Genomic DNA, 27,502 nt, shown 5'->3' with positions numbered 1-27,502 from the left:
TTTTCCTTACTCACCTTATCTTTAATGTGGTGTTAATAATACCTGCCATTGTAAGGATATAATGGATAAAAAGTATGATATAAGTGTAAAGTATTGTTATAATTTTTCTTTCTAAAGCACTTGGGAAGAATTTGAATATGATAAATACAATATAGAAACCAATGATTAATCTAGTCTCTTGACCAAACCCATCAGAGAGAGATTTATTGCTTTTAAAATTTTAATTTAATTTTCACTCATTATTTAGCTGCTTTGAAATTGAAATGACCAATGCTAGCCATATCATTACTAAACTTCTAAATTTTTAAGAAACCAGGACTTTGTGGATATTGAGTTATACCGCTTCCTATTTGGATGAAGTTTTTCAGTAAATGAATGAAGCTAGAAATTATTTCAAAATAAGTCATAATGTGAAAGCATGGTTATTTATTTATTCATTTACGTAGCATCAGAAGTGTTCACAAAGCAATATGGCCTTGTCTTCACTGCTAAAAAAAAAATAAAATTCATACCTTGTACCTCATGGTAAATAATATGCATGAGCTATCCAAGGTAAAAACACAGTGAAGACTAGGCACTTCAGTTTTACAATATGCAAAGCTGCAAAGTAAACAGCCCTTCACCCCTTTCAGGGGTTGACCTCGGTTCTTCTTCATGGTAAATGAAGTGCCTGGTCTGCACTGCGAGGATAGCTCACACGTATTAGTTACCCTGAGGTAAAAGGTACACCTTTATTAGCGGTGAAGACAAGGCTTATGTGGACATGTAATAGACATATGGCTTGATCCTATCATCCTCTGAAGTTAATGGTTAATGCCCACAATACCTAACAGTCTAATTCAGATGGGTACATCAGATACAACTGAAGTGTAAGTACCAAAGGACCCATCATGAGGGAGAGATCAGCATTGGAATGTTCATGAAAGATGAGGTCTTAAGGAGGGATTGTAGAAACGGAGAGATAGGATGCTTGGTCCACATCATGTGGGAGGCTGTTCCAAGCATAGTAAAGACTTGTCTACGCATGGAGTTATTCTGAAATTTGAAAATGGATTAAGCTAAACAGAAATGAGGCACTGTTGGAGATAATTCATAATAATTATTAGTTCCAAGGCCCCTTAGTGTTGGTTACATCCAAAATATGAATGTAAATATATACATCTGTATATCCTATACTCTAGCAACAATACAGTTATAAGCATTGGCTGAATATTCACAACTGGATCAGGCCCGGGGGATGCTTTCCCACCATGGTGTAGCACCAGAGGGGTAAGGAAAAGTCCTCTTGAAAACTTTGCTTTTTATACACTATAACAAACTAATGAGGTCATTACTGGTTATTGAAGTTAAAGTCAGCTGAAGCAGTTTAGGGATACACTCTGATTTCTTCAAGGGTTTCTTCTTATCTTATTTGGCTATATTTTCTCCTAGCTGCTGGACTACACATTTCTACCCAATTTACTACACCTAGTGCCCAGTTGACCATGTTCTCTTTATTTCTATTGCTTAGCCCAAACCCCCAAAATAAGATAACACTGCTATTCTGAGGGTCACTACAAGTTCAACACGAACAATTCTTTCTCATAAATTCATTCTTTTTGGTCACATCTTCGGGCCTGTCACTTATGTCAAAATCCAAACTCAATTTAAAACCATAATTTACTCAGGTCTAATGTGGTCCTATAGGCACTCTTATTCTGGAAAAAGAGTGTCCACAAATGAAGTTATTCAGGAATATTATTGTGTCTTAAATTTACATTCTATTTTAATCTGAAATAACATTCAAGAGAAGATAGCCCTTAGTAGTGGATGACGAGAGACAGAGAAGAACTAACGGCAGAAAAGCACAGTCATGAAAGCCCTTTATGAAAACATCTTTATGGAGATGACTAGCATGAATACGAAGCACAATGCACCTCTGCATTTCCTGGTTTTGTTCAGGAGAGAAGGAGATGGAAATACCTGGAGAACAGCTAATCTTGTGAGCTTCATTTCCAGATCAAAGAGGTTTGGCTCATGTTTCAGACACCATATTGCAAGCATAATTAGATTCTCTGAACTTTTTGCATGTTCATTAACCCAGTAATTCTGAGGTGGCCTCTTACCTTATAAATGCCAAGGTGAGCTGTAGAAGTTCAGCTGTTCTATAGGTTTACCTCAGAATTTAATATGCTACACAAAGTTAATGGTTCAATTTTATATTAATTTATTTTAATAATTACTTTTCAAATTCAGATAAACTGTTTGGGACCTGTCTTGAATGGATCTGTTGCTTTGCTTCAAAGCAGCCATCTGCTAAGGGCTTCATGAATTTTTATTTCTGTTGCCTTCTGATCTGAGTATTTTCTGGTAATTAATTGACAAGAATGTAAAGGATGGGATTTTTCAAAATCTTTCGATGTTTACTTAATTTGGCTCTCACTAACATAAATGGTAACACTCCTGTTAATTTCAATGGGAGCAGGGTTAGGCTAAACAACTCCCTAAAATTATCTGTGGCTGCTAATATATAATGATTTAGAAAATAATATTGCAGAACTTAAATTAAACATACTCGGCATTGACTTCACACAATGGAGAGAGAGAGATCAATGCTTCCACTGAAATGCTAGTAAGTCAGATTGCAGTCTTTTAGTTTCCAGGGTAATAGAAAGCTATATTTTCTCTTTTTCTCCTCTCTCTAAATCTCTTCCTTTTGATCTCATTTTTTTTCATATGGACCAGAGAAAACCATTACATAATCCCCTGATTTTTCATTTGATTGATCTCCAGAGAATTTCTGTTTCTGTGAACAACAAACAAAACCATAGGTAAATGGAAGGAATCAAATACATTAACCCTTTTACCTCAGGAATATTGCCAGCATTTTCCTAGGAAATATGAGAGAGCAGAACAAGGATCCTGTCTTTTCTAAAGTTATTTCCAATTCACTTGCAAAGTCTTTATATAAACCACTTTAACCTCTTATAACCACTTTATAAACCACTTTAACCTTTCAGCAGTTACTCTTCTTCATATGATTTTCCCCCCATTCCATGACATGAGTTATTATACATTTTTTTTCTCGGTAAATTCTTAACATTACAACAAATGTATCTGATTTGTATAATCTTGACTCATAATACACTTGGCATCTATTAATCAAATATATCTGCCCACATATGAGTTCAAACACTTTAATGCTCCAGGAACTTCCCGCACCAATATTTTAAAAGCAATATTGCCTTTGAACGTGCATTCAAAGAATTATCTGGATGTGTTATTTTTTAAAAAACTTGCATTACAGATATAGCCTTATTTGAAAATATAAGAGGTTATTCTATAAGTTATCTTTAGTTGGACAATCTAATGTTAGTTATGTACGTTGTGTTTCCAAGAAATAATTGAACAAAATCTTAGGTGACAGTGCCTTTAGAAGTGGTTAGTGATATGTAGCAATGCTTGTCTGTTTGTCACCAGAAAAGCTTAACATTTTAAAACACTTCTTCCTTAATCAGCCAGCAGGTATCTGACTTTGGAGGTCAGTTCAGGATCGATGTAAAAGCCCTCTGAAAGCAATAGCAGCTGAAGAAGTTTGTGCTTTACCAAAGATATTAAGTTATTTTAGAAAAATTGGGTACTGGATTAGCTGCTTGTTCTTGCCAATAAAAATATTGTCACCTTTTCATTCAGTTTTTACTATCAAGAGCCAGTTTTAAAAAAAGAGGCTTCTCTAGAAGCAGAAATAGAGAGAAGCTGGTTCTGTTTTTTGATGACCTTGCTAGCGGATGATGGTAATAATAAGATATTTTAATAATAATAGCATTTATATAGGACTTTTCATCCATAGGTGAAACTGAGGCACAGAGAAGTAAGGCCCGTGTTTTCAGAAGTAGACTCTACTGTTGAGTGCTTCTAATTCTTTGTACTCAGCTTCAGTTATCTCAGGGTCTAAGATTAGACATCCAATCACTGAGCACTCAAACTTAGATGCTGCTTTTGAAAATTTGGACCTCAGAGACTTGCTTAAGGTCTCACCAAAAGTCATTGGCAGAACTGGGAAAAGAACCCATGTCTCCTGATTCTGAATGCAATGCCCTAGTGACTAGACCCTAACTCAGGTCCCATCCCTTGACTTCTTTTCTCTTCTACTCTTGAAGGCTGCCTCTGAGCTGCCATATCCTCTGTGGGGCCTGTATAAGGTTGGAAAAGTGGCTAGCATTCACAGAAGGGTGGTCAGGGAAGAGGCAAGCTCATTTGTTCAGATCCCAGTTGCAGACCATCAGACCAACCTGAACACCTGCAGTGTTGGTCAAACAAGTGCTAAGCTCCTTTATGTGGGAAGAAAGGATCTGTTTGTCCCTCAAGATCTGGCCCAGTCTATGGTGGGGAATGGGTCGTTTCCTAGGATCACCTGGAAATACCTCACTACATCAGTTCTCTGCCACTGCAGGGGCCTCAGACATTGGTGCACCTCGGTCCCTCCTGTTCTCTGTCTGTGGCACACTATAGTTTAGTCTCCTGGGCTGTAACACTTTGATTGTTGGGTTGGAATGGCTGAATGGTCTTAGTGGCCTGTACTATACAGGAGGACAGACTAGTTGACCTGGTAGGTCCTTTCTTGCCTTAAACTCTATTAATTGTGTAAACAGTTAAAATGTCTTTCTCCTGTAATAAATGTTCTTTCTTAGAACAATATGTTATTGTGAAAAAGACATGATCATTTTCAAATCAGAAAATTAATTTCTTTACCTTTCTTATTCATAATAGTTTAGATTGTTCAAAATATAAAAGATTGAAATGACTCTTTTGGATTTCTCTGATCCTGAGCCATAGGGATCAATACAGTCAATTTCATGTTTGTTTTTAGTCTGTTTCACTTTTAGAGTTCTGGGTTGCAAACACTGCAGTGGAATTCTTCATTGAAAACTTGTCTGCAGATTAAAAAAAAACCCCACAGCATGGAAACATTTATACTGGTTTTGGCAAAGCTTAATTTTTGCAAAAATCTACATTTGGCATCAAATTTGAGTTGATAGTGTCTTTTCACAAAAATATGATGTTATACGAAGAGATGATAGTTGTAGTAGTCGTATTCAGAAAGGGAGCATGTGATACTTTCACTTACTCTTCAAGTGCCTTATATCACTGACAAGTCACTTACTTCTTCCTGTTTTAAATTATAGGGAAAATAATTATGTTTCCACCAGGTAAACTGAATGTTTATGTGCCTAATGTGAACGAGCTCTGCAGCTGAAATGCCAAAAGTGTAATATTGAGTAAACTGCAAGTGTATGAATGAATGTTGGTTTGTTACAATGTCACATAGAAAAATACTTTGGTAAATGGAGTGAACAGACAGAATGGGAAGAGCATGTGAAATCTGATAATTTCAGTGATTGATTTACTTCTTGTTGGCCAAGTGAAGTGTGTGTCTGCCTGTAAAATGATAATTTTTGAAGACCATGTTCAATTAATTCCAAATTATCAGGGAATGTTCTAGGGCTAAATGGGAAGAACTTTATTCATTTTGGTGACAATGGGAAAACTGGAACAATGGAAAAGCCTAATTTTCCCCTTTGGTGCTGCAGGCAGAGGCATGTTGTGACATCGGAAGTAACTCAGTCATCACTCCCTCCCTCCAGTTCATTTGCATAGTTCAATCCCATTGCTTGAAATGAGTCAGCAAATGAAACTGCAGGTCAGGACTGAGGCGCTTTGAGGGGGTTCAGGACAGGAATAGCAGGGCTTATTTCAGATCAGGAGCCAAAGAGGTGGAGTAGGAAAGAGAATAGAGATTTGCATTGTGGCTCCCTCCACACTATGGCTGGTTCAGGCAAGATCATTTACCTTTGCCTAGCCAAAATTGTCTTAGTTCATCTAAAACCGTGCCCACCTAGTGCTGCAGGCAGAGCACCAAATGGGCATTGTTAAGGGGAGACATAACCAAGGCGGGCAGCAGGGGTTAGGGTTATTGGAGGGAGTGAATGATAAGTAGCTGAATGATAAGAATTACCTCTATCACAGTGCTACTGCTCACGCTCCTATGCTTGCAGCACCAAAAGGGTACTGTCAAAAGGAATTGGTTATGAAACCGATAAAACATTGAAAAGAAGAGGAGGAGTTGCTTAGAGGGTTTAACAATAACATTTAGGTTTAGTGGTAGTAATCTGTAAAATTGCTACATGATCAGGGAAAAGACTGCGTTCTTGTCCCTTCCACCACCCAGCAGCTCACCTTACATAAGCAACAAAGAGTATGACCCTCCAGTTGGAATATAACTAGGTAATTGGCTGAGAAGCAAGGTCCTACGCTTCACTGGTATTTCTTTGTTTGTCTGTCTATAAGGCAATAACTTTTGAAAACTGCACTGATTGATTCCAAAATTTCTGGGAATGGTCTAGGTATCAATGGGCAGAATCCTATAGATTTTGGTGAAAATTGGCAACCCTCCATGGGGGCCCCTCACTCTCCAACTCTAGTCAGCTCTCCCTCAGGTAGGCTCCTCAACTCCAGTTCAGCCAGCCCTTAACTGGGATTCTCACCCCATCCCAGCTAGTCCCCTGGCCAGCTCCCCCACCTGGTCCCAGCCAGGCCTGTCAGTTATTGGTCTGTCTATTAGTGTAGACTTCATTGTTCTAGAAAAAGATTTAACTATAGTTTAAACAACTTTAATTGATGTGCGAAAGGTCAGCTTGAGTTGCAGTTTTCAGTCTAATTCAAGGTAGAAAAACATAAATGCAAATTAAGGTCTTGAATAATTGGAAAATAGACTCAGTAGATGCTAGCCTGTGGAAGCTCCTTAGGCCTCTCTTGTTGTAGTGGTTCTAATCTCTGTTCCTCAGTGGAGAAGTCATGGTTTTCGCAGTATTGTGCACTTTTTCAGAACAGAACCCCTGACTTTGCCAAAGAATGCCATTCACTTCATTGGGGAACCAAGAGTGAGTATGCTGATAAGAATACTCTAGATAGTAGTAGGCCTGAACCACACAGGCCCCACTGAAATAAACAGTGAAATTCCCATTTATTTCCATGGAAGCAGCAGCAAATCATAAATGTGGGATGGGCTTTTTCATCTAGCTCACATAGGAAATGCACATCACTGAACTGAAGAATTATGAAGTGTTGCAACAATCACAGGGTGCAACACACTGACTCTTTAAGAAGGAACCTTGTGTTTCTCCTGCATCTTAGAGACAAGGAATCAGGAAGTGCTATGACACACTAGAGAGGCATCTAAAGCTGAAAGTCAGACTAAGCACAGTGAGCAGACCCCTGGACCTCAGAAATTCTGTAAGGGATGAGAGCACCTTAACAATATGCTTGACCTAGGTATCCTTTGTGTGTATGTAACATGTCTGAATCTCAGGAGACTGTAGTAATGTGCATTCAAGGACTTTAGTAAATGGGAAATCTGCAGACCACTATTGGGGTTTGTGTGATCTGTGGTTTCAACAAGAGGATCAGCTGTTTATAAGAGGCTCAGTCTAACTCATGATGGCAGGCAGAGTCTTTCATGACTGGGACGTGCATTTTTCAGGTCATAGGGAGGAGACATTATACAATGCATGACAGTTATGCCTCTGATTCCTATAATATTAAGAGATGTGATTGGCTAACATTTAGCTACTCTATTTGGTTGACCTTAAGAGTGGATCTCTGAAATAGGGAGAGTAAAGGGGCCAAAGATATCTTATTTTTTGGAACAAACAAATACCAAACAGGCCATTGAGAAGGGCCATCTGTTGCTCTATCAGTTCTTTAAGATGATTTGAATTATGGAGTTTGAGAACTAACAGTAATTAGCAATCTTTTATCTTCAAAATGCTTTGCAAACATTAACTAATTAATGCTCACAATAACTATTTCAGGTAAGTATAATTGCCTCTATTTTTTAATGAGAAAACTGAAGCACAGTGGTAAAATGATTTGTTCATAACCAAGTGGAGACCCATTGTCCATACTGGGATTAGAACACAGCAGTTTTTGATTCCCAATATGATGTTTAAAAGTAGAACACTAGACCATGCACCTCTCTCTGATGTTTATAGTCCTGGTGTATGTGTTATGTAAAGAGACTCATGTGAGCCATGAGAAGAAGAGGAATATTTATTAACGTTTGTTATTCAGGTTCAATTCACTCCCAGCCCCATTATCCTGCTCAGATCACCCCAGATCACCCACCCTGCTCTCTTTTCTGGAACAATCCATACTTGCAGGTATTTGTGCCTGAATCAGATCTATAGTCCATCTAGTCCAGTATCCTGTCTTCAACAGTGGACAGCACCAGCTGTTTCAGAAGAAGGTGCAAGAAACCTGTCAATAGGGAGATGTGGGATAATCCCAAAGGTCTCATCCTAATCCCTGCTCAGAAGAGATTGAAACAGCTGTAATATGCTATGTGACCTGATTCACACATTGCCCACGCATGGACTTTGTTGAATATTTTTTGCATCTGTCTAAGGGATGTTCGTTCTTTGTGTTGCAGGGGAGCCTGAATTTAAATATGTTGGGAATATGCACGGGAATGAAGCTGTTGGAAGGGAGCTGCTCATTTTCTTGGCTCAGTACCTATGTAATGAATACCAGAAGGGAAATGAGACCATTATCAACCTGATCCACAGCACACGCATCCACATTATGCCATCCTTTAATCCAGATGGTTTTGAGAAGGCAGCATCTCAGGTTTGTAAGTCAATGTACATAAGAATAGTGATCACTACCTGTGTCTACCTTAAACTCAATGAAAAACATCACTATATATAATAATATATCACAATATATCACAATATAATAAGCTAAAAAATATATGAATTTTCATCAGCACTGCAATGATTTTGACTAGTGTAGCTTAAACACTATTTTTAATAGTACAATACCTTGTAACTGTCCTCTTTAATAAGGTGTATGATACAGCTAAGAAAATAAAGCAAAAAGTTGTCTGCAAATATTCATTTTAGTTTTTTTAACCAATTCACTTCATTCATGATCTTTTTGTTGTCACTTTCCATAAATATTCTGCCAAATAAGTTTACAGACCAGAATGTTTCCCCCCAACCAGCAAAATTTAATGGAATATTGCAAAATATTGGTGGAGGAGAAAGTTTAAGTAATAATTAAGAGTGTTCTCACTTTAAACCTGATCGAAACAGAGCTAAAATTGTATTAATGGATTACTTGTGGATTTTTCATCCACCAGTTCTGCATTTATGCACACTTGTAATTTTACTCTATGAATATACCCATTGAAATAAATGGGACTACTCACATGTTTAAAGTTAAGCATCTGCAGAAGTGTTTGTAGGACAGGGGCTTTAGTGTATGGTCACTACTGAAAACTATAATTGCACCTCATTATTATGATTTATATTATAAAATAAAAGAGAAATCAGAGAACTATAGTTTAGGTTTATAGTTGGGGTTGGTCCTGCTTTGAGCAGGGTGTTGGACTACATGACCTTCTGAGGTCCCTTCCAACCCTAATATTCTGATTCTATGATTTTAGGTCACTAACAAAATATATTTTCATGAGATTTTGAGTATATTCATTTGAATGATTACTCCTATAGTAATTTTGAAACTTACTACATGAAAGTTGTATATATTATTAAATAAGCCAGATTCTGTTTCTTTATTTATTGTTAAACTCATGGAAATGAAAAGCATGTTTTGAATCCTTACCATCACTGTTTCTCAAAAATGTTCAGTATTAGAGCTCCCTCTAGTGGCAAGGAAATGGAAGTAATATTTTCCATAAATTACCAAATGGTGGCAATACATTTTACTCATGTTAAAACACTTTTTGTAAAGCTTTGTTTTAAAATGGAAGGGGATCTCTTTCCTGTCTTCAGAAATAAACTGGTTTTTACAGATGAACTTTCAAAAATACTTTACATGGTTTGTATATAGAAAACAATTTTGGTTTAGTGTTACTTGAATTTTATTTGTATAATGCTGCTGTACACGGAGCTTTCTGGCAGGTTTGATATATCCCTCGCATTAAACCAAAACAATGTCTTTGCTCTGAATTTTCCATTAGCTAATGTCATAATGAGAGAGAATACAAATAATCATCAGAGAGTAGTTATGTACATGCTATCACTGGTCAGCTTCAGGGATATGGTTTTTTTCATGCAAACTGAAAGCATCATAGCTAAATCTGGATGTCCTTGCTAATGCAAAACTCACATTGTTCCTGATCCCTGAGAAATGCTAAACAGCTGCAACTTTTTTCTGGATCAGGACCATTGACTTTGATATGAGTTTGTCTGTATAAGAACTTCAATATTTGGTCTTTTAGAAATAATGTGACCTGAAACAGGATCAGAGGAGGATTAAGATTTATTGGGGCCCTGGGCACAAAGAAAATTTGGATTCCCCCCACACCCCATTAAAAACCCATGTTCACCTACTTTTTAACATGGGTGTAGTTTGGGGGGCAGATGCGGAGCATCGCTGGCAGGGGTTGTGTTCATGGCAGAGGAGCTGATAAGGTGATCAGCTCCTGTGAAACGCAGCCCCTACTGGCGGCACCAGCCTCTTCCTGGTGTGGGGGTTGAGAGGTGTCTTCACCACGAGGCCTAATCCCTCCCTGAGGCTCCATGGCCTGGTGAAGCCAGAGCTGGGCTATGGTAAAAGCTGCACAGGCGCCCGGGCTACTGTGGGGAGCTCTGGACCCTCCCCTTTTCCTAGGACGGGGACACGGGCCAGGGGCTGCTCTTGGGCACCCTGGCTCCCTCCCCTGGGCAGGTGGAGACTCCAGGGCTCCCCACAGTGGCCTGGGCTCCCTGGGCGACTCTTACCACAGCCCAGCTCTGGCCTCTAGCCTGGATAGGGGGCAGGCACTCTTAGAGGGGTGGGTCCTCATGGTTCCCCACCTCTACCGAAGTTCCCATGCTCCTGCCAGGAGTCCCCAAATTGGCCAGAGACCCGTGTACGGGCCCCATGGGCCCATGTGTTAATCCATCATGAGCAGGGTAATAGACATTTGAGCTTTCTGCCATGCAAGGCTGCCCTTCCTAAGAGAATTTGCCTTTAACCTCAGCATTAAACTACTAACACTTACTGCTCTGCAAATATCCAACTCTAGGGCCAAATCCTGAAGTGCTTACACAATACAAACTCAGGTAAAACACTATTGACTTCAGTGGGAATTTTGCCTGAGTATGAACTGAATAGAAAATGAGTGACCACTAAAGCATTTGGTCCAAGGTGTAAGTTTATTTTATGTTTGTGCTGATTTTTTTCTGTATGACATCTCAAAGATACAGCCTTCCTTACCCATCATACAGCTAAAACTCTCATCCAAGCTGTCATCATCCTGCTCTCTGGCCTTGACAAATGCAATCTTGCCCCCCTCATATCCATTCAGAATGCTGCTCTTTAGATCATTTTCCTAGCCTATTGTTTTGTCCATGTCACCCCTCTTTTTGAATCTCTCCACTGGCTCTCCCTTCTCTATCACATCAAATATACGTTGCTAGTGTTCATTTTCAAGGCACTTCATAGTCAAGCACCACCCTACCTATCATCTCTCATTCACTATCGACCTGTTGCTGCTTTCCTCTGGCCAATGATGTCAGCCTTCACTATCACCCACCTGTATTTTGAGACAAGCAGTTTCATGCCTTCTTCCATGTTGTCCCTCATGTTTGGGACCTGGTTCCCTTAAACATCTGCAAAGCTCCCTCATTCTTTACCTTCAACTCCTTACTCAAAACTCTCCTTTGCTATGATGCCTATAAAAAACATGACAATGGTTAGGCTCCTGGTGTGCAAATCACCTATTGTCTCATTGTTTACTTGTACTCCCCTGTCTGTCTAAATCCATCTGTTGTCTTTTCCTTATAATTAGATTGTAAGCCATTTGGGGTAGGATCTGTTTTTGTTGTTCTGTATTTGTATAGTGCCTAGCACATTGGCGTTGTGGTCTAGGACAGAGGCCCTTATGTGCTACAGTAATAGAGATAAATAAATAAAAACGTGTGTTTGTCTGTATAGATGGATGGCCTGAATTACTTTTGCTTTTCCTTTCTGTTCCCTTTCCCCTTTCAGCCTGGTGAACTCAAAGATTGGTTTGTTGGTCGAAGTAATGCTCAAGGAATAGATCTGAACCGTAATTTCCCTGACCTGGATAGAATAGTTTACGTTAATGAGAGAGAAGGTGGCCCAAACAATCATCTACTGAAAAACATGAGGAAAGCTGTGGACCAGAATCCAAAGGTAAATAATGTCTGTAATTTCCACCAAATCATTGGAGTGCGTATTTCATTCTTTTCCATAGAGAGGCTGTCTTGCAGGCTCTTACATCAAGAAGCCTATGTTTTTGAATAAATAAGACAATGATCTGCACTTGGGATTATTTTGTTACTTAAACTGATCTATTTTCTGGTCTTAAATCTGTCAATTCCGAGTGTACCATAATTTTCTTCTAGTGAGTGTTCACAAACTGGATTCCTCATTTTGTGTAGAAAGTCTTCTTTGGTCCATTCTGTTAGTCCACAGTTACTCTCCTTAATTCCAACCTTAATTTTTTTCTAAGACCAGAGCTCATGGAGTCATCCTTGACTTCTTTGTCTCCTATATGTCCCTTATCGGTAAGACAGTCCTGGAGGCATTCTGCATATTGCCATGTGTGGAACACTGCCAGAATTCTTGTACATTGACATTAACTCAGTTCTTGTTTATATACCCATATTCATCTATCTATCTATCTATATGGGTATAACATGTCGATAGGTTCTGCCTACTTCTGATCTCCACATGCAGAATGCCTCCAGGAACTATTACTGCTGCTCTGACACACACCCTCACGTGGCTATGACACTAAAAGCCAACTTTTGACTACAGATTTTGACAATCTGTTGATGAAAAATGACTAGCAGCTCAGCGCAGGCTTAATTTTACTATCTATCTGTTGTAGTTACCATATAGTATAGAATGTACAGTGGATGTCATTGAAATCAACATTTATTTGTCATTGTTTTCCAAATTACCACAATATTTGCAATTTCCTATGCTATGTGTAGCAGGATAAAGTCAAACACTGAGATGTAGTAAATACAGGGTCTGATTCTGATCTGATTTACACCAATTTTATTCTGATTTGAATCCACTGAAGTCGGTTGAGCTACTCCAGATTGACATCTGTGCAAGGGCTTGATCTAGCTTCCCTTGTAGCCAGTGGAAAGATTCCAATTGACTTAGCTGGATTTGTCCATAAGTGAGATCAGAATCAAGGCTGTAATGTATATTTAAAAGGCATTAGACTACTGAATATGTTACTACATGGAATATCAAGGTTAATTGCTGTATATATATGTTTTGTTGTAGCTTGCTCCTGAAACGAAAAGTGTGATTCACTGGATTATGGATATTCCCTTTGTCCTCTCAGCCAATCTTCATGGAGGAGACCTTGTTGCAAACTATCCATATGATGAAACTCGCAGTGGTATGTATTATACATTAGCCTCATATGTCCAAAGACACAAATAGCATGTATATGCTATCCCTACATGGCTGCTAACTAAGATTCACATTGTAAATCATAGAAGTGTAGGACTGGAAGGGACCTCAGTAGATCATCTAGTCTAGTTCCCTGTGCTCAAGCAGGACTATGTGATAATTAGATTATTCCTGATAGGTGTTTGTCTAACCTGTTCTTAAAAACCTCCAGTGATGGAGATTCCACAACCTTCCTAGGCAATGTGTTCCAGTGCTTAACTACCCTGACAGTTAAGAAGTTTTTCCTAATGTCCAATCTACACCTCCCTTGCTCCAATTTAAGTCCATTGCTTCTTGTCCTATCCTCAGAGGTTAACGAGAACAATTTTTCACCCTCCTCTTTGTAACAACTTTTTATGTACTTGTAAACTGTTATCATGTCCTCCCTCAGTCTTCTTTAGACTCAACAAACCCATTTTTTTCAATCTTTCCACACTAGTTATATTTTCTAGACCTTTAATCATTTTTGTTGCTCTCCTCTGGACTTTCGCCAATGTGTCCACATTTTTCCTGAAATGTGGTGCCCAGAATTGGACACAATACTTCATCTGAGGCCTTATCAGCATGAAGTAGTGAAAATACCATGCAACTATAAAGTAATGACCCATTCAAGTAGATTATTCATTAATTAGTTACATTTATTGGTTCACAGGTAGTTAACATGTAATCTTGCTCTCTAGTTTTGAAGACACATTTTCTACAATTACAGGGCCTGATTTCAGTGGAGTTACTTGGCATATAATTGGTGAAATAGAGTGGAGAAGCAGGTTCAGAAAATTGTATCCATTTGCATTATAATTTTAGTGTGATATGTAAATATGAATTAATTGGCAAGAGCCTGAAATGGTTACCCTACATTATATCCTTTTAGTCAGATACCAGATTTTCCTAATCAGGGAGAGGGGAATGGGTTTTGAGGCTTTGGATACCTGTAGTGAAGAAATGGTATTTATATATTGAGTCATAGTCTAGAAACTTCCCGGCAAACTGACTTTCTAGATAGTATAATAGCAAAAGCAGCCTGTGTGAAATCCTCGTTCTTTTGAAGTCAGTGGGACTTTTACCATTGACGGCTGTGGAGCCAGGATATCAACCCTAATGACCATGATCTTTAACTCTCCATATCATCATCCTCATCATCTATCTGAAGTATAATCCACATATCTGGTTATTACCTTTAAATATCCTATCACCACATGACAACTAACAAGTAGTTATATGTACAATAGCTGACATGTAAGCAGAGACTGTTTGTTTGTGGCTTGCAGACTAAGAAATTAGTGACATACCTAGTGGAAAGAGTTCTTTATGATGTCAAGATTTAACTATTGGTACTTAAAAAAATGCAGTCATGGAAGGAATATGTATGCTAGTGAAAATAACGGTATTGTAGTTTCTCCTTCACTACTGCTCGACAATATGTAGTCTGTTATAAAATGGTTCACACTGCTGCAGAATCATTTTGTCAGTTTGCACATAGTATTATTATTGTGATATTATTTCAGCCATTAACATGTGCGCAGGCTTAAAATGAATAATGATCTAATCTTATTGTTTGTAACCCTTGTCCTCCTTCAACCCATTTTCTCCCTATTGTTTGCTTCTTTCACTCATCATATCAATTAATATTAGATTTTAAACTCTTGAGGGAGAGACTTTTTTGTTTGTTTGGTCTGTAAAATGCATAGCATTACTTTGGGGGTGTTTGTACTGTAAAATTAATAACAACAACAATATCAATACTGGTACATCTATAATGAATAATATTAACATTATTGATATTATTTTATATAATAGTAATACAAACAGTGTTAACATATTAAACTTAATACCATTATTATTAAATATTAATATTAATTTTACTCTGCTGTATGTGCACTTGGTACTTTACAGAAAAGTAAAAGACACATTCCTTGCCCTAATGCATTTATAATCTAGGATGTAGTCCCAATCTGTATGACTAACCTGATAATCTATGTGTCCGACTTTCTATTCCAGGTAGCACTCATGAATACAGCTCCTGTCCTGATGATGCAATTTTTCAAAGCTTAGCTCGGGGCTATTCATCTTTTAACCCAGCTATGTCTGATCCAAACAGACCACCATGTCGTAAGAATGATGATGACAGCAGTTTTGTAGATGGAACAACCAATGGTGGTGCTTGGTACAGTGTTCCTGGAGGTCAGTGCCACTTTATGGTACAATTTCAGTTGCTGTGGAGGATGGTCAGTATTTGTGGTTACTTTAAAATCAGATATTCAGTGACAAATTAATAGAATGAAATTGCAAAAGTCTTCCATTTTTGCTGGTGTAACACACACTGTATCTAAGATGGATCCTTTAGGGAATATTTTCTTAACTACTATAGCGGTAAAACTCCCATAAAGCCAATGGGTGGTAAGCATGGAACTCCTTATGTACTCAGCTCAGAGCGTACACAAAGTAAAAAGGGAAACTGACCATGATGCGTGTTAAAATATTTGTTGTCTTTCACCCTACGTACCTGACAGACTCAGAATGTTTAAGCAATTCAGTTCTCAGACAATTCAAATAAGCCATTTTCTACAGTTGCTGGGCAATTAAAAATTATTTGCTTTTTTTTTTCATAAAAAGGTCTGAACACTGTTTAATCTCCAGAGTAACACATCAGATAGGTTTGTAACAGATAATTCAGAGAATAAATGTTAAAAAATAATGGATGTATAAAGAATTGAAACATTGGGTTTACACGTGCACAGTAGAAAAATGTCCACTAAACACAGAGTTACACTATTACTTATGGGCGTATGGAATAATTTATCATTATTGACAACATAAGACAAAAAAAGAAAGACACCTGATGAGGGATGGCAGACTAACTGCCATTCACTGTGCACCCAATCTGGAAAGGTGCAAAGTGCCTTCTTGGAGGTGCTTAGGGCCTCATTCTGAGTCACTGCAGACAATGAAAGTTTTCCCATCAATTTCAATGGGAGCCCAATCAAAATCTTAGATTCCTGCTTCCTGTTCTCACTTCTTGTCTCCTTCTTAACAGTGGATCCCTAGACTCATGCAGAGCTCTCTGCAGAGTCCAGGGGGAGGGGAGGAAGAAAGGGTACACTTTACCAGGGCCTGGCCCAGGCTGCAACCCCCATTACTATGAGGAAAAAATTGAGACTAAATTGTAGATCATGCCCTGAGGATATTTATATAAACTTATTTCTCTGTATCTATGTCCCTATTGTCCAGATCTTGTGAGATTTGCTGGAGCCAATCAGAAGCAGTGTTAGAGCAGTCTCAAGCAACATTCTAAACAGCGAGTTGCTGGGTCTGCTGGCCCAGCCCAGGCCCTTCTCTAGAATAGAGTGTGTGCTTGTGCAGTTAAACTAGGACTTGTAGTTTGAGACTGAGAGACAGAGAGATTTATGCTCCTCTCTGTGACATGGTCTATCATATGAAGATCAAGAACTACCAGTCCCAGAGTTCCTTGTGCATAGACAGAAGGGAGGGACAGCTGGTAGGAGGGGCAAAGCAAAGCACCATAAGACAGTGGGAACCAGTGCTGCTGCTTCTTCTGGTAGAATTTGCAGGCCCAAAATATATGTAAGTGTCTAACTAACACACACACACCCCTTACTGTCATGTCTGGTGGTGGCTATAAATACAAATCAGGCAGCCAGAAACGTAAGGAGATAAAAGAAAGGGAACTGAAAGAAGCTAAGGAACACCAATCTATACTCCAGTTTTTCAAATCAGACAAGGTCTTCCTGCAGTCAGGCAATATACTAACTAGGGAAGCAGATGAACAAAATCAAGAAGAAAATGATTTCAATATAGAGACTGTGTCTGTGGCACTGGCAATTGATGACAAAGAAAAGTTGCCAGAACCATGCATCATGTGACTCCAATTTAATGCTTAAAGATAGTCAGGTAGTATCACCTTTAGCACCACCACATTCAGAAGGTTTACAAGAAGCTGGAGAGAGTAGTGTTACATTATCTGATTCTTGTCTTTTCAAAGATCCACTTATCTTATTAAATGAGATTTACAAAATACAACTGCAGCTAATTTTCAGTGAAGTGTGCGTAGCCCTATGGATTTTTTGCACACTGCCAGTGACTGTGTTAGAAGCTGAAAGAAGTTTCAGCAAGCTAGCACTCATCAAAAACTGCAGGTGTTGTATAATGGGTCAAGAACGGTTAACCCACCTAGCTATCTAGTCTATTGAGTGTGAACTTGCAAGAGAAATTGACGTTGGGGGGCTAATTCATGATTTTGCAATGAAAAAGGCCAGAAAAATAAAGCTTTAAAGTTAATTGGCCTAATTATAAAATGTTTGCAGTCACACTGGTCCATTAGAATAAAAAAAAATCCAGACATTGACAGGATATAATACCTTTATAATGACCAAAAAGTTACAAAATAGTCAGCAAACTTGTAGCACTCTCAGGCTGATTGTTATGTTAAACAAAAATAGCAAAGGGGGAGCATTTTTCAGAAATGTAGAATATGTAACAGTAATTTCAGAAATCAAACTTTTTTCATGGCTCATGAGATTGTATGTATGGGATGAGGGATTGTATGTGTGTGGGAGGGAGCCCGTGTTACAAATTTGAATTGGGCCCAAAAAAATTATGCTTGGGCCCTGTCCAGGAAAGGTGGCAGGACAATGTGGTAGAGGTCGTTGAACCCCTTCACTACTTGGGGAAGGGAAATATTTCCACTCATCGGCTTCAGGGGCATGAACTAGATTTCAGTTTTTAACTCAGTTCTTTGCTCAGACAGAGCTCCCATTTAAGTCAATGGAAGTTGGAGTTAGTTAGAAAAATTCCAGTGAAACTTTTTTTTTTGGTCAGAATTTGCTAATTTATTGAAATGTTTGGCAGAGAGGGTACAATTTTGATCAAGTTCCCGTGGAAACCAGACAGCTTTCCAATGGAAACCTGTCTAGTTTTGTGTCAGCTTGCCTGCCCAGTTCCCTGGCAATTCCAGGGTTCGCAGCTCCAGGGCGCCCAACCAGGCAGACTGCCTCAGAGTTGGGGATCCCAGGGCTTCCAGTGTCTGTAGCTTTGGAGCACGATGGGCTCCAATTTGAGTTGGGTCTTTAGGTGCAATCCCAGTACAAATAAATGATGATACTTCAGTTGAAAAGGGGCAGATTCAAACTTGATGAAAGATAATGCTTTCATACAACACACACAGTTAGTCTATGGAACCCAATAGCATAGCCTGATACAGTAATGGCAGTTCCTACGAGTGTATGAGGTTTGAATGTTGCTCACTAGGAACTCTCCCGCTCTGGGTGAATCCTCATCTGGGGAAACATGGCTAGTTTCCACTCCTCTTTGTACTTCCTGGGTGGTGCAGAGGAAGTGGAGTGGATGTCACAGAACCTGGTCCAATGAATATAATGATTCACGGAGTTCTGGGAGATGAACATTCAGATGCGTAGCTAATCAAAAAAACTACTTTTATAATATTTTTAAATTCTTCTAATTAAAGTTGCATTAATAATGTTTTTCATTTAACACAGTCAAATCGAGTCCCCATTTCTTTTACTCTGGTGCTGAGTCTGAAAAGACAAGAAATGTAAATGCTATAGCTGATTGAAAATTACGGCCCTCCCCATCCCATTCCTTTGGAAATGTCAATGAAAATGGGGAAAAAATTTTTTTTCTCTTTTTCCCCCCCCCTCCAGAAAATCATTGAAGATATTTTCCATGGAAGACAGATACTGAAAGTTTTGTGATGAAAAACAATTTTTCATTGAAAATCAAAATTTTGACCAGCTCTAATAAATGCCTCGTTCAAAGTATTTTTGTGATGTTTTATTTGCTTTGTCATTCGCTGTTAGTCACAGGTTTACAGTGCACATAATGGTCAGTTTCTTTTTTTCATCTGGAAATAATTGAACCACACCTGATAATTGTTTTCCATTTCCACAAAAGAAAAAAAGGGCTTTCCATGCCAAGTGTTCCATAGGAATATGCAGACCAGATGCACGGTCAGATTTGGTACAATCATTACATGCAGTCATGACTGCCAAGAAATTCAGAGTTTTCTGTGAAATGAGCATTTTCAGTGAACTCCCTTTTTTTTTCCCTCCTGAGAAACAGTATATTGGCCCTGATTCACCTCTCTTATTCTGGTTTAGCTCCAGTAACTTCAGTGGAATCGCTCTAGATTTACACCAATAGGTGAGGAGAATCAGGCCCATTGTGTTTAGTACAGATTTCTCCTAATTCCCTACAGCATCTCATAAGTCCCTCCTTGCTGGGAATTCTACTTTCCCCTCGGACACTGTATCTTACCTCAGAGCAATGCAAAAGTGTCAACATCTCTCTCTGCTGATATTGCAGGAATGCAGGACTTCAATTACCTCAGCAGCAACTGCTTTGAAATCACAGTGGAGCTCAGTTGTGAAAAATTCCCACCAGAGGAAACTCTGAAGAGCTACTGGGAGGACAACAAGAACTCACTTGTCAATTATATTGAGCAGGTAAATGGTCAAAATAGAGTTTTGTATAAAGTAATGCAATAAAACAGAAACTTCCAATTGTGTTAATCTGATTATATATGGTAGTTACGATTACTTGACACACATCTATGGCGTAAATCTAGAACTAATAGGTTATTAAAATTCAAACCTATCTAGATCTAGATTAGATTTTGGCTAGATACGATATAGTTAAGAAGTATATGCTTGGGATTAAGATGTGAGAAAAATAACCAGCAAGTACAGCTGTAGAAGAATGGGACACATTTATTCTTGAATAATTTATTTAAGGAAAGATGTTAAAGTTTGCCAAATAAAATATTTGCAGTGAATAAGTCACTGAGTTTTGCCTGCTAGTTTTATGTGGGATGGAGAAGCAGTATATTTGCACTTACAGGATTTCACCTTTTTGCTATAGAATCCCCCTGTTAACTGTCTAAAAAAAGCTTCAGCTTCTTTGCACATGGATTAATTTTCCAAAAATCATTGAAAATATGGTCTGTCATGGAATTTTCAGGCCGTAGATACCATGGTACCTTAAATTTTCCATTTCTGTAGAATTGCAAGCTCGGTCACCAAATTTCAGTTGTTCTCAGCTGATAGAGGATTTTACCCACCTGCTTGACTTCACTACATGATATTTATTGGCTAGATTCCCAGCTATGGCTGAGGAGTGCACAGTGTTACCCAGAAGAGGATACACACATGGCCTTTCTGCTCTCCTTGTGCTATGTGCCAGGCTAATCCCTTGGCATAAATTAGAACAGTTTAAAGGATGTTGTAAATTATACCAGCTGTTCATGGTGCCTAAATAGAGTATACGGAAGCCTCAGTTGCACACCCTATCCCCACTCAGACCTGCTGCATCTGGCAGCAGCTATGCCTGCTAAATGCCCTATACTGGTTGCTAATGCTGGTTTTAGAGCCACAGTCCAATCATAATGCAACACAAAATGGCTATGTTGCACCAGAGGACTGGGGTACAGTCTCCAAATGAGGGTTCATGCTCTACTGATGTTAATGTGAATTTTACCATTAGCTACAATAGGAGCAGAATTGGATCTTGTGGGCTCAGTCCTCCAAGGTGCTGAGTCCTCATGTAAAGGAGCTGATTTTATGGGCAATAAAGGCTGCTCACATCTCACATTAAATTCTTAATGCCTTGCAGGATCAGACCCTAAATTCTTAGATTTGAGAAAACGTAACAGCTTGTGGGAAAGATAGGCTTCAGGCTGCCTCCCAACACCTTTCATCGAATGTGTGAATACCCAGTAACAAAAGGATTCAAGGGACCGCATATTTCCCTTCATAGTTTGCTGCATATTCGTGATGAATGCTGCACAGCACAAACAAATTAGTCATATCAACAGCTGAACTCTGTTGGCTCAATCACTTTGTAGTATTCCACTGTGAGGTTTAGAAATTATTCTTGCTGCTTATTTTCAGCCTGGAGCTACGGGGTGGATAACATGCCATCTCAGATATTTTGCTGACTAAAACAGCTGTCTTTTCTTTAGAAAACATCCATACATAATTTCCCATGTATCTCTGGCTTTTTCAGATACATCGGGGAGTGAAAGGATTTGTTAGAGATCTTCAGGGAAATCCAATTGCAAATGCTACTATTTCTGTGGAGGGGATAAACCATGACATTACATCAGGTGGGTGTCACACCTTAGGTAATTAAATAACAAGGAATGCTAGAATGTATTGCTATGCCTTTGTAGCATGCAACATGGAGTCACAGCGTTTCACATCTAATCAGATATTATTAGATAAGCATGGTCAGGCTGCATCAGTACTTAGATGAGAGACATCCTGGCGTTAGGAAGAAATTTTCCTTGTGGGCTGGATATTTCATATCTGCCATCTGCAGAATTTCTTACACCTTTCTTTGAAGCAGATGATAGTGGCTGCTGTTGGAGACAGGTCTGGACTAAACAGATCACTGGTCTGACCCAAGTAGCCAATACTTTTAGTTCTAATCTCAGGTGCTACATGAAGTATTATTGGTGGCTCAGTAGGTGACACCTTTCCCTCTGACGATATGTCTAGACTGTAATCACGGGCTGTGATTACAGCTTAGGCTGACACCCCCAGCGTAGATGCTGTGGCTTCACTGTTCTTGGATTCTAGCTAGCAAGATAGTTTTAATCTTGGGTATGTCAGTTTCAGCTGCAAACACACCTGTGATTCCAGTCTAGCCATACCGTGAGTCACCATGGAACTATGTTATTGAGCAATGTACTTTTGGAAGTGCCATGTTTAGGATGAAACTTAAAACCAGGTTCAAATCTCTTGTGAACATTAAAGATTCCATTGTGCTTTTTGCAGAATTAGGAGTGTTAGCCCACTGTTTCAGTTAGATGTATAATAGATAGAAATTCTGTGCAAAATCAGTCCTTTTAAAGAAAAAAAATATGGGGGTACTTTAGTTTGATGCCTCCTGAAGCCAATAGTCTTTAAATTAAGGCTTTTTGAATTGGACTTTCATGAATTCTGATTGTATTGACACTGTCAATTGTAACTTGTGAGCAATTAAATAATATTCCTCTCTATGTGTACAAGGTTTTTTTTTTTTAAGTGCCTATGTAGTTGCAGAACTGCTCAGCAAGCATTTAGGAAAATACTGCCATGGCAGTGACTCTTTTTTAGCCTGGTATAATTAGTTTCATTTCTGTGGATTTAATGTTTTTCTCTCTCTTCAGCCAAGGATGGGGATTATTGGAGATTGCTTATACCTGGAAACTACAAACTTACAGCCTCAGCACCAGGCTATCTAGCAATAACTAAAAAAGTGGCTGTTCCCTTTAGTCCCGCCATTGGGGTAAGTAGTCCCTCCTTGTTGGTTTGTCATCCCTTGTGAAAGAGGGATAATGGAGTATGTTTTTTATATTATATGCATATACATATGTTTCATAAAAATTATTAAGTCTAAAGCAAAACCCTAGCTGCTCTTCATTCATAATTACACACCCTCCCTCCCTCCCCCCAACCTGGTCAGTTTAGAAAATGAGTGGAAGTCTACTCAGACTGCACACTCTCTAATGCTTGTTGGCTTCTACCAAGCAAAAATAATGTCGTTCGAAAGAGTCTCCTTTATTTTGGTACTGGTCCTGTCTGCAACTGGGAAACACACAAGTGGGTAAAAATTTACCTACACGGATGGATGGACATTAATGTTTTTATTTAGATTTGATATGCTTTTACCCAAACTGGCAACTGAATATTCAGTTAGGATGAAAATCTCCTTCACCTCTGTGCAGAGGGCCAGCACTAGAACACTACCCTAGGTGAGTGCTAAATAAATTTTAAAAGTACGGATTTTAGTAATGCCTAGGTTTTGTTTTGATCCTCTGCACAGGAGTAAATTTCCCCCTTAAGAACTGTGGATGTAAAGCCATAGACTATGCCCTAGGAAAGATTTTAGTGCTTGTCTTTAAAATTAGGTCTCAGACACTCAACAGTGAATCAACAGAATGTGACACCATTAATTAGGACATACTACAGAACATGGTATATTGTAGCAGGGTCACCATTCACTGAATGCCGCCTCATAGCCAGAAATGCCTCTGTAGTGTCCTGCTTCCAATTTCTCCTCCCTTCAGGGCTCCTCAACAATGCACAGGTAATTAAAACATTCCCCTCCTGGGCTCTCATTTATTGAGTCCTTACATACTAACTCTTCAGCTTCAACTTCAGTCCAGTAAGTCTCCTTTAGGTAGAGACACCCCAGCCCTTCTTCCCAGAGCTAAGTCCAATTCAAAGTCTCTCAGGCTTTACCTGGCTGGAGCTTTGCCTTCCTCAGCACCTTTAGCTTCCAGGGCCCCACACCCTTCTCCCAGTCAGGGTCTCTAGTAAGAGCTGGGCCCATTATTCTTGGGCTTTACCTAGCTGAAATTCAGTCTTCTGGTCTGGCTTCTAGGCCCAACCCCTTCTCTCCCTCAGGCTTTATAGTAGGAGCTAGCTGCTCACTGCAGTATCTTTTTATCAGAGCTCCCTTATTCTCAAGGTCCTCTCTACAGGATCCTGTCATATTCACTGCAGTCCCTTTACAGTTTATTGCCTCCTGCTGCTGTTTATAGGGCAAGCACCTAGTCTGCCCCAGGTGTGTCCCATTCTGTAATCAGGGCTGGCTAGCTCCAGCCCTGAAGAGGCAAGCCACCCAATTACATACCTAAAACAATATGTTGTACCTACTGATTGGGAGTGGGAGGGGGTGATAATGCAGAATACTTGTTTTGCCATGCAGCGGACAACCACCTGAATTCTGAGCTTGGTGTTTTACCCCCCTGTATTGGTAGGTGGTGAACAAAAGCCACAATGGCAATATATATCATTGCATGCTAAAGGAATAAGGTGCCCAACTGTCACTGAATTTCAGTGGAAGTTGAGCACCTAACTCCTTTAGAGTCTTTTGAAAAATCCAGCCTAAAATGATGGAGCATGCCCTCAGATTTCAATATATATTTGCTCTCTAATAATTCCTTTCAGTTAATTAATCCAAACATGGAACTCCCTTCCCTCCCCTACATTCCCTGCAAGATGGGTTTAAAAAGTCACCTTTTGGATTGTTTCTCTGACTTAGGTTGATTTTGAGCTGGAGTCACTGTCTGAAAGAAAAGAAGAAGAGAAAGAAGAGTTGATGGAGTGGTGGAAGATGATGTCAGAAACTTTAAATTTTTAAGTGAAGTCTTTGAATTTACATCTTTTAATCTATTACGTGTTGATTTAGTATAATGTGCTATGTCAGACCCTATATTTTAGATCTTGTTCACAATATTTAACTTTGATTTTTTTTCCCAGTAATCTTTTGATTAGTAACAGCACTATTTAAAAAATCTACTAGGCAACTTGCTAGACAAATAAAAATTATTAATTTTTATTTCATACTGTTAAAGAAAATTCACTCTTCTACATATATGGTACACAAAAAAATGAGTGAATGTCTCAGCAGCCTAAGTGGAAATACAATCTTATATGTGTAATTTGCAGGTCCAGAATGTGTAGGTTAACTCTGGATTTAAAAATACCCATAATTTGTAGTCAGTTTCAGATACTGCCAGAAATATCTGGCAATACATATGAGCAGAGGATGTTCTGTATTGAGTTATAATGAATGTAGTTAAAAAGGTGTATAATAACAGTTTGGTGTTGTAAGTAATGTTTTACAAGAATTAAAATCCAGTATGAAATTCTCTGTGTCCTTGATGGGGAAACTATTTAAACAAACAAGAAACATAAGTACATAGCTTCATTTTAGTAATGTGGAAGGAACTTATATAAGCATTTTTACTGAAGAGGAGCCAAGATTAATAACAGGGGATAATGCAACTTTATCCCTTAATCTGTTACTGATACTGCAAAATTGGATTTGGGGTTTTTTGGCTCCTCACTAACCAAATTAAAATTCTGAATGGCTAAAGAAGAAATGCTGCAAAGTGTGCATTTTGCTAATATGCTTCTTGTGTTTGTGGGGTGGTGTTCAGTATTTCAGATGATATATAAATACTAGACACCTAGCTGTGGAAGAATTGCTAAAGGTTTAGTGTGGTTTGGATGAGCAGCCAAAAGTTCCAGTCCTCATCAAAAGCTATCTGAATCTCTTCAATTTACAGTATGAGCTGGAAATCTACTAAGGAGAGGCATTCTTTCACGTGCTCAATGGTCTCAGTTAGGCAGTAGTAGTGTTGTTTGAACCTCTTGTTTGTTCTACTGTTGGTCTTGTCTAAATCTAGGAGAAACACAGGTGGGTAAAAGTGAAAAATACGTACTAAAATTTTACCAAAAGATTTTTGATGAAAAATATACATTTCAGTCCTGGACAGATTTCTGGTCCTCCAATTTATTTTTAATTATCTGAACCAGTTCGTTTCATTATTTTAGGCAATGAAAAATGAAACTTTCAGAAGTCACAGTATGCATATAGATCCTACCAGTTCCTCAGCTAGTGTAAACTAACATGATTACATTGAAATCAGTGGAGCTATGCTGCTACATACCAGCTAGGATCTGGCTGAAAGTTTAGAGTGTATTGCTGTGTATCATTTCATTTAGAATCAGGTGTTTGACTTTTTTTTCACCAAAGTGTGGAACAGAAGAACTAGAATATTGTATCCTCTCTCAAATAAATCTGTACCTGCCTGTATTTTCAGTCAGTGAGGGTTGCAGGACTCAAAAGCAGGTCATCAGTGCCCAATCTTGGTGCCATTGAAGTCAATGTGGAAAATACCATTTACTTCATGTGTTTAGGAACAGGCCCTAACTTGATCTGCTTCAGATTCTAGCTTGACATTCACAGGAAATGGTGTCCTTGGACTTCTTGCAGTTCGGAAACAAACATGGCTCTTTGACTTTTAAAATAAAATGTCCAAGGTACTGTGTGTGTTCCTACATTGAACATTAATAAAAATGAATAACCTGATTCCTTCTGAACCAAAAAATGACTGTGCAGCATGCAGATCAGTGCCACAGTAAAGCAATAGACTGTGGTCTACAGATCCCAAGGGAACCCTTCTAGTAAGAGTTGTAACAATGGATTAAGCAGAAACTCAGTGAATTTTGTAAGTATATCTCAGTCATGCTGAACAACCTTTGTCACAAACACAAAGTAAGACATCTACACACAGACGCTGATAAAAAATGTAACCTCCCTCTCCTGCCCCAGTGTGTGTGTTAAAGGTACAGGACACACACAAACACCTACTACACAGTCGCTTAAAAAGTCGAAACATTAAATTCAAACCCATTTGTCTGTATGTTTATATGTATGGAACTGTGTTCAGATAAGATGGACAAATAAAAAAAAATGGTATGAATTAAAACAGAATAGTGCTGGCATTTGGCAATTGGCTACGGAGTTGTTTTCAGCCTGTAAATTATTGTAATAAGGCATATGTACATTTGTACAAAAAACAACACAAAACAGCCTAATGTTAGGCCAGAAGATGCTGTTATATGATGAAACTCCTGTCATGCGCCCAATTTTTCTGCATAGGGGATTCTGAGGTATAGTGCAGACATTACATCAAACTGAACCTCATAATGTATTTCTAAGCCTTGCTTGCATTCCATGCATGTCATTTTCTGATCTATTGTTTCATGCATTTGTAAATTAAATGTAATGTCCCCTAAACTATCTTTGTTTTACTTCAGATGTCTGCTTGCTATTAGTTGTACTGAAACAGGCTAAAGTAATTAAATATTATAGCACCAGAACCACTGCCACTGTTTTTCCTGTAAGTAAAAACACTTAAGAAAAGCATAACCAGGACTGTCAATAAATAGTTTGTTATCTCACTTCTCTAGCTGAACTGGTCTGTGTTGTAGGATTGTGTATATTGCAGTGGAAGATTAAACGTGTTATGTGATGCAGAGTTATTTGGTTGAAAAAGGCACATACTGTACTATTGTACAATAAATATACAGGTCTATTTAAAATGTAAAATGTATAAGTAATTTAAAGTGCAAAGTGCGACTTTTTTTGCACGTGTATTAGTAAAGGATGCCATATACATTTTAGTGACTTGTGTGCCAATGCATCC

General features: G+C 38.6%; 1 protein-coding gene and 1 long non-coding RNA gene across 2 annotated transcripts in view; one reads left to right on the top strand and one right to left on the bottom strand.

Annotated features, from left to right (window-relative positions):
• CPE (carboxypeptidase E) overlaps positions 1-27,257 on the top strand; it is an 83,655-nt gene extending 56,398 nt beyond the window's left edge. Inside the window, exons 2-9 of the mRNA XM_067551787.1 lie at positions 8,468-8,664; positions 12,034-12,201; positions 13,312-13,429; positions 15,481-15,663; positions 19,822-19,961; positions 21,520-21,619; positions 22,667-22,785; positions 24,547-27,257. Coding sequence (XP_067407888.1) covers positions 8,468-8,664; positions 12,034-12,201; positions 13,312-13,429; positions 15,481-15,663; positions 19,822-19,961; positions 21,520-21,619; positions 22,667-22,785; positions 24,547-24,645 — 1,124 coding nt within the window. The 3' untranslated portion in view covers positions 24,646-27,257. The remainder of the gene's footprint in view (positions 1-8,467; positions 8,665-12,033; positions 12,202-13,311; positions 13,430-15,480; positions 15,664-19,821; positions 19,962-21,519; positions 21,620-22,666; positions 22,786-24,546) is intronic.
• LOC137155482 (uncharacterized) lies at positions 18,347-24,014 on the bottom strand. The gene is made up of 3 exons (XR_010920486.1): positions 23,742-24,014; positions 19,774-19,918; positions 18,347-19,034 (listed from the first exon to the last, which is right to left on the bottom strand). It is a non-coding gene; the product is annotated as an uncharacterized lncRNA (long non-coding RNA).
• Positions 27,258-27,502: the final 245 nt, after the last annotated feature.

This window comes from Emydura macquarii, unplaced genomic scaffold, assembly GCF_026122565.2.
Source record: "Emydura macquarii macquarii isolate MOO-44397 ecotype Brisbane River unplaced genomic scaffold, CSIRO-AGI_Emac_v2 contig_1363, whole genome shotgun sequence".
Classification (NCBI taxonomy): Eukaryota; Metazoa; Chordata; order Testudines; family Chelidae; genus Emydura; species Emydura macquarii.
Note: the sequence above shows the minus strand (reverse complement) of the source record. Positions and strands in the feature narration are given on the sequence as shown.